Source organism: Salmo salar, chromosome 16 (assembly GCF_965601325.2).
Source record: "Salmo salar chromosome 16, fSalSal1, whole genome shotgun sequence".
In the NCBI taxonomy this organism is placed as follows: Eukaryota; Metazoa; Chordata; class Actinopteri; order Salmoniformes; family Salmonidae; genus Salmo; species Salmo salar.
Window position 1 is genome coordinate 15,052,112 of NC_138306.1, and position 12,675 is coordinate 15,064,786.

The 12,675-nt window shown below is 44.5% G+C and overlaps 1 protein-coding gene across 1 annotated transcript in view; it reads right to left on the reverse strand.

Annotated features, from left to right (window-relative positions):
• The window catches only part of LOC106573195 (solute carrier family 45 member 3), a 61,778-nt gene that overhangs the window by 21,231 nt on the left and 27,872 nt on the right, over positions 1 to 12,675 (reverse strand). Inside the window, exon 2 of the mRNA XM_014147980.3 lies at positions 7,602 to 7,938. Coding sequence (XP_014003455.1) covers positions 7,602 to 7,749 — 148 coding nt within the window. The 5' untranslated portion in view covers positions 7,750 to 7,938. The remainder of the gene's footprint in view (positions 1 to 7,601; positions 7,939 to 12,675) is intronic.

The following is a 12,675-nucleotide window of genomic DNA, read 5'->3' on the forward strand; positions in this document are numbered from 1 at the left end:
AGTCGTATACTGCACAAATCTGGCCTTTATGGAAGAGTGGCAAGAAGAAAGCCATTTCTTAAAGATATCCATAAAAAGTGTTGTTTAAAGTTTGCCACTAGCCACCTGGGAGACACACCAAACATGTGGAAGAAGGTGCTCTGGTCAGATGAAACCAAAATCGAACTTTTTGGCAACAATGCAAAACGTTATGTTTGGCGTAAAAGCAACACAGCTCATCACCCTGAACACACCATCCCCACTGTCAAACATGGTGGTGGCAGCCTCATGGTTTGGGCCTGCTTTTCTTCAGCAGGGGCAGGGAAGATGGTTAAAATTGATGGGAAGATGGATGGAGCCAAATACAGGACCATTCTGGAAGAAAACCTGATGGAGTCTGCAAAAGACCTGAGACTGGGACGGAGATTTGTCTTCCAACAAGACAATGATCCAAAACATAAAGCAAAATCTACAATGGAATGGTTCACAAATAAACATATCCAGGTGTTAGAATGGCCAAGTCAAAGTCCAGACCTGAATCCAATCGAGAATCTGTGGAAAAAACTGAAAACTGCTGTTCACAAACGCTCTCCATCCAACCTCACTGAGCTCGAGCTGTTTTGCAAGGAGGAATGGGCAAAAATGTCAGTCTCTCGATGTGCAAAACTGATAGAGACATACCCCAAGCGACTTACAGCTGTAATCGCAGCAAAAGGTGAGCTACAAAGTATTAACTTAAGGGGGCTGAATAATTTTGCACGCCCAATTTTTCAGTTTTTTATTTGTTAAAAAAGTTTGAAATATCCAATAAATTTCGTTCCACTTCATGATTGTGTCCCACTTGTTGTTGATTCTTCACAAAAAAATACAGTTTTATATCTTATTGTTTGTAGCCTGAAATGGGGCAAAAGGTCAAAAAGTTCAAGGGGGCCGAATACTTTCGCAAGGCACTGTAAGTATGGGATAATCTACCTTGATGGATATCTGCTAACAACATATTGTTGAAACTGTTACACAATTAAATGAAAGAAATGTAGTCGGGATTTAGTCGTTCCCAGGAAAAAATGTCTCGCATTTCTTGAGGTAAAAAAGACAACGTTATGTAGAGTAGACAGGAAGGGGCACACTGTGTGCGTCAGATGGACAGACGGACGGACAGAGTGGATCACTACAGTCCAACCCTCAGTCACATATTTGCCTGGCTATCCAGCGTGTACAGCTTGAACTCTATCTCACACACTACCCTACACTGCTTAATATAAGCTATCCTTACCTCACCACACACCACATACAATACCAGGCAGTGACTTTGTCAGCTGCTACAGAGTCACACAGTGATTGTCACCAATACAAATTATCAGTGTGTCCTCGGTCCTATCTGATATCAAACACTATCAACTGATATGAGAAAAATCCACAACATTCAACAGAACGTTGCATTCATCACTCTTAACTGAATATACACTTTATTCATCTTAAATATTCCCATTACAAACATGATGTGCTCTCTAACTAGGATTGGGCGTTATCCAGATTTTCTTATCGTCATATTGTCCTTCTCTCATACTTGGATATACGGTATTACCGGCTTAGCAGACAAGGGGTCGGCAAATTTTTTTGAAAAAAAGCCAATTGGGTGTCTATTAACAGAATGCTACCAAAATGAGCACAAGTAATAACACATTTCAATGGAGGCTGCTAGCTAAGTATGCTAACGAGAGCAAACAAAAATAAACTAATTGCAAAGACAGGCAATCCAGCTCATAAAGTTATACATACTGTATATAGGTAGGAGCTACCAAATGTAATTTTTGGTGAGTTTGGACATTTACATGCGAATGTGAGCGAGAGACATTGTGCAAATTAACAAAGTTTGGACGCATTCTTGTCTGAAGGAAGAACAGTACTGGCTCTGGAGCTGCATGTGTAGGCTACAAGTTGTGTCTGTCTGGAATCGCAATGGGCCTGCCTGCTCTGAGAAGACGAGGGAGGAGCAGACAGGCTGAGAGGAGGAAAAACGTAAGGAATTCAAGATAGTGGAAGCTGTACAAATAACTCATCCAGAAAGCTTTCACAATATGATGCCCCGTCACCTTGTTAATTCAGCCACTTACTTAAACGAATTAGCAAATTCAATTTAGGGGTTGTGTTCATGCAGAATTTTGCGTTTTTCACGCAGGAAAAAAAAGATAAAACGCATAAGAATTATCTTGCTGGGTTTTGTAAAAGCAGATGTAAAATGCTAGTTATTGTAATTTCTGCTCGGCATTAGACTCATTTCATGCTTCAGTTGCACTTCTCCACTGAGATGAGAATTCATGAACTGGCATTCTATCAGCTGACAGCGCTCTGACTGATGTATAGCTACTTTTCTCCGGTACTTTTCTCAGTGTTGCCAGACACCTGGTAAAATGCAAGATTAACTTTAAGCAAAACACTTTTTATGATAAACATTAGAAATATGATAGCCATGCATCGATTTTGCAAAAAAGCCCTTGCTATTTCATTGACAGCTCATTTACTTCTGAAGCTGCCAGCCAATTAGCGTTGCAATTTTTTCTGCCAAATGTGTCACACTAATGTATTTTCTGTGAACGAAAAATATACTAACACGTCCCTGATCACTCTATTGAAGCAAAAAAACATTGTTTACATTCATTTTAAAATGCAAACCCTGTCAATACAACTTCTGGCTACTTTCTCCCGTTGCGCTATTTATAAACAAAACACAATATAAAATAATGTGACAGGTGAAATGAAGAATGCAATCTGCTTAATCTCCTAAAGTATTGCACAAGTTGACTGCAGGTATTTACTTAAAAAGTAGCCACAAATATTAAAATGTAGAGTTGGGCGATATACTGTGTTTTACAATATAACGGTATTGATGTGCGGACCGGTTTGCGTTTTTACTTTACCTTCTAAAACAGTATTGGAATGTTTGGTTTGTTAAATGTGATGCACTGTGTGTAACGTCCATTTTTATAGTTTACTTCGCTACTTGAGTCATCTCTCTCTGCTCTCCCTCTTTCCATGCCGCTTTTTACATCTACAGTGCATTCAGAAAGTATCCCCTTTTCCACATTTTGTTACGTTACAGCCTTATTCTAAAATCGATCAAATATATATTTTTCCCTCATCAATCTAAACACAATACCCCATTATGACAATGCAAAAACAGGTTTTTATCATTTCTTCCCCCAAATGTATAGAAAAAATAACAGAAATACCTTATTTACATAAGTATTCAGACCCTTTGCTATGAGACTCGAAATTGAGCTCAGGTGCATCCTGTCTCCATTGATCATCTTTGAGATGTTTCTACAACTTGATTGGAGTCCACCTGTGGTAAATTCAATTGATTGGACATGATTTGGAAAGGCACACACCTGTCTATACAATGTCCCATAGTTGATAGTGCATGTCAGAGCAAAAACCAAGGCATGAGGTGGAAGGAATTTTCCATAAAGCTCAGAGACAGAATTGCGTTGAGGCACAGATCTGGGGAAGGGTACAAAAAAATGTCTGCAACATTGAAGGTCCCCAAGAACACAGTAGCCTCCATCACTTTTAAATGGAAGAAGTTTGGAACCACCAAGACTTTTCCTAGAGCTGGCCGCCCGGCCAAAATGAGCAATAGGGGGAGAAGGGCCTTGGTCAGGGAGGTGACCAAGAACCCGATGTACACTCTGACAGAGCTCCAGAGTTCCTCTGTGGAGATGGGAGAACCATCCAGAAGAACAACCATCTCTGCAGCACTCCACCAATCAGGCCTTTATGGTAGAGTGGCCAGACGGATGCCACTCCTCAGTAAAAGGCGCATGACAGCCCACTTGGAGTTTGCCAAAAGGCACCTAAAGGACTCTCAGACCATGAGAAAACAAGATTCTCTGGTCTGATGAAACCAAGATTGAACTATTTGGCCTGAATACTAAGTGTCGCGTCTGGAGGAAACCTGGCACCATCCCTACAGTTAAGCATGGTGATGGGAGCATCATGCTGTGGGGATGTTTTTCGGCGGCAGGGACTGGGAGACTAGTCAGGATCGAGGGAAATATGAATGGAGCAAAGTACAGAGAGATCCTTGATGAAAACCAAATCCAGAGCGCTCAGAACCTCATACTGGGGTGAAGGTTCACCTTCCAACAGGACAATTACCCTAAGCACACAGCCAAGACAACGCAGGAGTGGCTTCGGGACAAGTCTCTGAATGTCCTTGAGTGGCCCAGCCAGAGCCCGGACTTGAACCCGATCGAACATCTCTGGAGAGACCTGAAAATAGCTGTGCAACCACACTCCCCATCCAACCTGACAGAGTTTGAGAGGATCTGCAGAGAAGAATGGGAGAAACTCCCCAAACACAGGTGTGCCAAGCTTGTAGCGTCATACCCAAGAAGAGTCAAGACTGTAATCGCTGCCAAGGATGCTTCAAAGTGCCACGTAAAGAGTCTGAATACTTATGTAAATGTGACTGACTGCCTTGATTCAGTCTTATGTAGCAAAATTTGAAACTGTGTTTTTTTTTACATTGGATAAAAGCAGGGACACAAAGCTACAAAATGGTATATCATACACTGCATTTGAGGAACAATGGGAAAGTAATTCTGCTTTGACAGTTGATAAACTTGTAACCTAACTTTTGAGAAAATGGCCTTTGAATGTTTTGGTACCTACTTGAGAGCTCTTCTTTGTCTACACCCATTCAGCATCGTTCACACCCTCTTAAGCTTTAGCCCCACCCATATCTTTAAGGGTTGATCTGAGTGTTCTGCCCTAACAGCAGTCAAGCACCCAAGCTAACTGGCTAATTTGCTAGCTACTTCCAGACACAAATGAGAGAACAGCTCACTGACCATTTTCCTTGCCCTAGCAGAGCTGGTTAGGCTGTTTTTATGTTATCCAGAGCGTTGGTGACTGCAACTGTGCTGCTGGCAACAATTTGTTATTTTTCTGCCAACGTTTACTGACACCGACCATATTCAAAGGGTGTTGAGCGTTCGTAAATTCGTCACTTATTCTGCGCTCTGGCACACTCAGACGAAAGCGCTCTGAAATCGAAGTAGACAGCCAGAGCGAATTTACCAGTTATGTCTATCAACAGTTGCAGTGACATTCTATTGAAATGGATACTTGCATAGTGGAGTCTTTTGTTAAGACATGTAGCTAGCTAGCTAGCTAGCTAGCTAAACAATTAATCATAATCCCAACTCATGACGTTACTATTCTGCATGAATAGCTAGTTAACATTAGGCTATAACTAGCAAAGCAAATGGCTCTGAAATACGAATAACACAATTATACACGTAACATTAGCAAGCAAGCCAACTAACGTTAGCTAGCTAGCTAACAGTACACGTTAACTTGAAATGAAAACTACTTTCTGTCAAAATTAGAAACATTTAATATCTGAAAATGTAGCTAGCTAGACTATCTTACCCGTATACATGGAATGGACGCTTCTCCATGTCACGGATACCATGGTTGCCCTTAGTTTGAAGATGTAATCCAGAGACACGTGTTTTCTCCATCTCCTTTGCTATCATACTCGAATTCCACTGATTTCAAAACTCGGTCCTCCAGAAAGTGGAGAGCAACACTTAAGCAGATCTACAACGCAATATATATTTTTTAAAAGACGGGTTAGACAGGATTACCAATACATACTGACCAGCTCTAATAGACAGAAGCGTGCTATATGCCAGACCAATCCGAACTCATTTTTCAGCATCTCCAGCCCACTCATTATCTCAGCCAATCATGGCTAGCGGGAAGGTTTCTGATTTTTTCTGTTGCTAAACCAACTAGGCTCGTAATTTAACAATTGTATTCGTATTTACAGATGGCATACAAGTTTGTTATTAAGGCACATGAAAGTTCACATGTTCCAGAAGGCATTTCTGCCAAAAAAATGCATTTTGATTAAAAAAAAACATTTAAGTTCAAGGCTCTCCTGTGAAGTAATGACCAAAGACATACGGTGGAAAAAACTATTTAATACATTTTAGAATAAGGCTGTAACGTAATAAAATGTGGACGAAATCAGGGGTCTGAATACTTTCCGAATGCACTGTACCTATTCCCGCCCCCTGTCACTCAAGGAGCGCATTTGTTGTTCCTCGACTACGAGACAATTGCGTTCAGTTTGCATGGTTAATGCAGCACATGCAACAATGTTGATGACAGCGATGCTGTTTTCACTTTGCTCCAATCAGAATGGAGAAAGACCCATTAAAATCGCTTATAATGTATGTGTTGCCACCCTAGGGTCACGCACTACTCAGAAAGCAAATGTAGAACTTTTATTATGAAAAAACATAAAATACCGTCATTTTTTTATACCGTGATATGATATTTGGCCATATCGCCCAGCCCTATTATAAACGGTATTGAAAAACCATCCCGTGGCTATTTCCAAATACCCAGTTATACGGTATGTACAGTATACCGCCCAAGCCTATCTCTAACTCATATGCAGTATACACACAACACCATGTGCTTTCCAAGTCATATACAGAACAAAGTCTACAGTGTGAATTTCTAACATAAGACATGCCCCTGGGCCCCTATCCAGAAATCTTGCTTCCTCCTGACAGACAGAGAAGAGTTGATTAAACAATTAAAGAGTGGCAACTGGCAGTATTAATCCAGAAGTGGCCATTACATCAAGTAGATGGCCTGCATCTGAGAATCTGACACTACTCCTGGGGAAATTAGCCTCAAGACCCCAGGACACAATATCCATCTCCATTACTAAACACTCTGCCGTTCCATTAGACGAAACTAAGGGGGGGTGGGGGTGGGGGGGTAAAGCATTTATTTTGTGCCATTTCCAGATGAGGTTTACGGGCTGTGTGGGAATGACACAAATTCAATTTTTATCCCATTCGCATGCAGCTGTTTAAAGAGAGGGATAGTGGAGTGTACGTTAACACACATAATATTACTGTATCTCTCTATTGGAGCTGTAATTGCCACATGCACGTTTCGGAGTGGCAATCTCGATCCGTTTGGTCTACAAGGTCATCTGAGAGAGAGAGAAGAAATGCTTTTAAAGCAAACCATGTGATAGCCATTTGCGCGTGAGAGGATAATACAGCTATTCCCATCGCCTACACAAAAAATGCACTGCTGCACGGTGGCTATATATACACAAGGTGTTTGTTTTTTTAAACCTGAACTTCTAATATAGAATTAAGGTTAGGTCAAACACAACAGCATGTCACTGATTTGCAAGCAATGAGGTCTAATAACAACAACAGTAACCCATCTTTGTATCTATCAGGAAGAGTAGGCCTCTGCTCCACATCTTTAGATTTGTTCTGCTGTTGTTAATGTAAAACAAATCCAAAGCCACAGTCCAGAACCAGATTAGAAACTCAACTATGGGGATCTAAAATTAGTCTGTTCCATCAGGGGGACAGTGTGTATGTTTTTTAGTTTTTTGTAAATGAGGTACTGTACCATCAGGCCAGCACCCAAAAGAGACAGCAGGTTGCTTTAGAACACTGTATCCAACGGGCTGTTGGGTCACAGCCCTGTCCCTCCACACCCTTCAGGACAGGACCCCTCTAGATGAAGACTCTTTCATGTGTAATGAATGTACCCCCCCAGAGCTGGCTTACCTAGCACCATGGTCATGTACTGCTCCTCTACCCCAGCCTCCAGAAGCAGGGGAGGCACGTATGTGATCCCAGCTGCCACGCAGATCTCCAGGCCGCAGGTCAGGGAGTTCAACAGGACGAGCCGGCACTGAGACCTCCATCCAGGCATATTTACAGGGTCGCTTTTCCACCGCTATGCCGTTACAGGGGGGCTGCTGCCAGGAGAGGAGGAGGCAGACGGTTCCCCGTGGGACGAGGCTCGGGGACGAGAGGACCACTGCGGAGGGAGAGCAGGGAGGACACACTGACACCGTCTCAGATGACCTGGAGGATCCATTCTGGTTTCAGCATTCTGGATCTGAAAGAACAGAACAGAGGAGAGAGAAACAGGTGTTGACAAAAACAGAAAAACTGATTTACTCACTTTCAAAGCATGAAGGCTGAGAGCTAAGACCGGATAGGTCACTCTCAGGCTAAGGCACCTGGTTGTCAGACGCCTCAGGCACCCAAATTGCTTGATTGCTGCTGCCGCGGAGAGGCTTTCTCACAAGACAAAGAGCAGGACTCCAACACGCAGAGACAGGGACTGTTAGAAAGCCACAACCAGACACAAGGGATTGATACATCAACTAGACTGCTCAGCTTCAGGGCAGCTTGAACAACAGAGAGATGAGTCAGCCCGATGTGGCAACGTGGCAAATGCACCCATTTGGCACTATCATTCCCTCTCTGTTTTCTTAAGGCGGGGAGAGGGAAGGAGGGAGGGCATGACAAAAGTGGTGGTTGACAAAGGGAAAGAAAGAGAGACATTCCGGAGAAGCTTTCTCTCTTTCCTGTCTGCAAGGCAGCAGCAGCAGGTGGTGTCTGGGAGCCGGCCCTCCACTTCTCTCTGCTCTGTCATTAAACTATCCGATCCAGGGCTGATTACACCATGCCGAGTCAAGACGCTCCTAACACGGAGCACCTCGCTCTCATTTCCACCCATTGTTCACCTGAATCGCTGCTAATGAGCCCGTTTCTACCACTTCCTCCTTTGAGAGGACCAAGACCTCACACACAACGAACAGTAACATTGGCTGATCAACTCAGACCGAAGGTGATACTAATTATGTGTAATTTTCTGCTAAGCTCAGAAAGGGGACATGACGATACACAGGGTTCTTTTAGGCAAGATTACATTACGCCGATTGATAACGACCCGACTCCAGGCAGCAACGTCATCAATTAAAGTTGGAGTAAAAGGCATAGTGCGCATAATGAGACGTTGTCTAGATGAGGGTCAATGGTCCCAAGAGCAAAATAACATTTCCTGGTCTTCCAACAAAATATGAGCGAGGTGGCCTTAGCTTTAGTTCCGCTCCAGTAGACAGAAGGAAAGTACACCCTGATCTGATGATCCTGCTTCAAAGATGCAAGTGAACGCCTAAACAGATCTAGGCCTACATAATTTACTGATTCTGGTCTCACAGTTCCTCAAACGTCTGCCCCATCTCTCTCTCTCACACACACACGCACGCACGCACGCACGCACAGACAGACAGACAGACAGACAGACGCAAGCACACACGCAAGCACACACGCGCGCAGACAGTGCTCGACCCAGCTCCATCCCATGCGTAACAGAACACCAGTGTACACCCTCAATCTCCCAGATCGTTTCCTCTCACAATCCTCCTGTGCCTGGCATGTCAATCTCTACTGACGGACCTCTACCCCCCAACGATGACAAGAAGTGCCATTCTCCATTTCATGCCTTGCTTCCTGCACACTGTCCTTTCTACACAAATACCCCTCTTTATTCATATATATTATTTTCTCATGAGAGCAAAGCTCGATTTATGCCTGAAGGAAATTGAAGAGGAAAAGCACAAAGCGAGGTAGAAATGACTGAGGGAGCAACAGCGGCGTACTCTAACCCTCAACTGAGCTCATCCACTGAGGTGATGCAATATCACGTATAGGAACGATGAAAGACCATTCCAAAGAGCATGGATCGAGTGTTCCTCAAGTCGGTCACTCAGGAAAAATGGATTGGGAGAAACCCCAGCTGATACCGGATCCGATTTCCTCAGCCTAGGTACCAGACTGATTCAGAGTCAGACAGAAAAGGGAGTCTTGCCATGTTCCAGCCTCCTAAAAGAAAAGGATCATCCTACTGCCAAGGTGCCATCTGAGCAAGAGATGTGTGAGAACACTGAGGACAGTCGCAGACGCAAAAACAACAAGGTGCTAAATTCATATTTGGTGTGAAATTCCTCCGCCAGTGTGGTCCATCTGTTCATCCCTAGCAAATCAAATGGATATGTCATTTTCAATAACAGACTCAGTTAGTCACGAGAAACCCAGCACAGTAAATAAATACTGTTCAGGTGCATGGAAGGAATTGAGTCTGTGTCCTTCAGGAAAGTTTGATTAGTGATAATTTGGTTCAACAACGAGAGGTGGTGAAGAAACAGAAAAACCACCACATTGGGCTGTTAGTAGAGTGGGAAATCTAGTTAATTCAAATGTTACATAAATGTTGAAAAACATGTCTTTAAATCGAATAGCAGGTCATTCAACCCAGCATTGGATACCATTAACGATCGCATCGTCATAGTGTCAGTGAGCAACGTGAGCGTAGAAACGGGAGAAAGCAGATGCTTTAGCAGCCAGGAACCAGCAGGGGGCCTGGGTCACTCCTATGGAGGAGAGAGGGGACTTTCACACCCGTCAAATCTCATTCCTACCCGCCTCAAACACCCTGAAATGGGCCCAGTGCTGAAAATGGAATGGCTGCAGAGGTATTGACCTAAGCATTGGTGGGGAGTCAGGGATGAGTCAGGGATGAGGTGGGGAGGGATGTGAGGGAGGAGAGACTAGTCAGACTACTGTGCAGAGGATTTATCAGCACGTTTAGCGAACCCCGAATGATGTGTATTATGTGTAGAATAAAACCCACGTGTTTGGTTTAAACCTGGCACTCCTCACAAATAACATCAACATGGCACAGAGCAGAGCTCTCGGGGGTCAACTCCTGCCTGGATGGAGCAGAGCTCTCGGGGGTCAACTCCTGCCTGGACGGAGCAGAGCTCTCGGGGGTCAACTCCTGCCTGGACGGAGCAGAGCTCTCGGGGGTCAACTCCTGCCTGGACGGAGCAGAGCAAGGTAGCCGAGACACACACAAACAACCCACACAACAACCATTCCACACAAGTTCAATGACACTTCTGGCACCACAATATATTCCAGTCAAGCCCATAGATCGTCTGGCTATAACCCCAGCTGTACTTAATCAGAGCATCAGCCCTTAGTCTTCTGGAGTGATTACACACACAGGGCCTAGGCACAGGGGCAGCCAGAGCCAGCTACTGTAGAGCGAGAGATGGGGCTGAGGGGGGACGAGAGAGGAGGAGAAGGGGGAAGAGGTGCTTTTGTCTTGTCAGCCCTGCACTCCCTTCACCCCATTACCAGGCCCATTCAGGCCCAGCCCCCCCAAATCAGTCTTAATGGCTCTGAGGGGTATTATTACAATACAAAACAGGCTTTGTATACATTGTGCCAGTCTGAGTAACTTGATATAGTGAGGTACCAGGCCCATTCAACTGGGCTTTTATTGGTGCAGGGTTTCATAAAACGGTACAAAAAAACCAGCAACTGAAGAGTGTGTGTCTTTGAGTCTGAGACAGGAGGAGGATTGCTGCGACATGACATTACAACCACAAGTGCTGCTTCGGCAGTGGATGAAGAAACCTCAAGGAGACTCTTGTGGTGTTCTGGCTCCCTCTGAATGGCTGCAGGGATACAGCACACTAGTTCTCCCCCTCTATGTTCCTGTTCAGGCACCGCTGGCAGGAGACAGAGGAACAGAGCTGTGTCCAACAACAGCAGGCCGCCTGCGTGGCTTTAGCCTCCAGTCTTCCAGACAGTGAATTCCAGATGGATTCCAGTTGAGGTTGAGCAGGCTGGGGACTGGGCTGGGGAGGATCTCGCACTTGAGAGGCCTTCTCTTTGGAGCCTCAGACTCTCATCACATGAGAGAGGCTTGCCTGACCCCACTGCCCTCCAGACCCATAATCTTCCCCCCCATAGCTGTCACACATGACCCCCGGCTTTGGTCAATCATGTGACCAACAGAACAGCTCGAAGTGCGAGTGACAGCCTCAGTCTGGTATGACCATCTTCTTGCGAGACATTGGCACATGAATTTAGTGAACATTACAGTGCTGGCTGTCGACCAGTTGACTAAAAGAACTCTGTCTGGGCTGAGGAGGAAAGACGTCCTTGTCTTATTTCTGGAGAGTCTAATAATACATTTGGCCGTGTCACACTCTGCTACATAATTAGGCCAATGACTCAGAATACATCTTAGAAGTAAGTTGAATATGAAGCAGACTTTAATTTAAAGTTATAGGCAATTCATTTTTGTTATTCATTGTTTTGAATAACTTCATTTATCTATACATGTAGCCTATATAATCAAGATTCAATTGTCCATTACACTTTTGACCCTGCCCCCCCCACGCACGCATCACTCCATCCCTGCACCCCGGGCCACAGTCCACTGCCGCACAGGTGTGGAACTATAAACCCAATCAGCTCCCCTTTCAGGGGTGGTGGGGACAGTGCCGGTTAGCCTTTCTGACAGACAGAGGGACAGACGGATAGGGGATCCACACACACAGACCGTTATCAGGTGGACACAGAGCAGAGGAATGCAAGCTGGGGGTGACTGATCTGAGAGTGGAGGAGAGGAAGATCCAGCACCCCTCCCAGGCCTTTCAAACTGTTGAATGGAGCCAGTAACAGATCTGGGAGGTGACCGTTATCACACCCGGCACACAAATAGCACAACAATGGAGATCCAGATTCCAGTCATGTAGCCTCTAATGAATCAATGCCTGATAACGTACCCGAGGAACGCTTCTTTTCACTGCCTCAAACCCTATTATGTAAAGGTCAAACGACTACTATGAGTAAATAGCCTCCTAATAGAGTTATTTGCACTAAGTTAATTGAGAGGCCAAAACCTGAAATAAAATGGTTTTCATCCTGTGCAGAATTGATCTCGCTCATATTTATAGTATTAAGTAAAAACAGAGTGTTCAAACCGTCT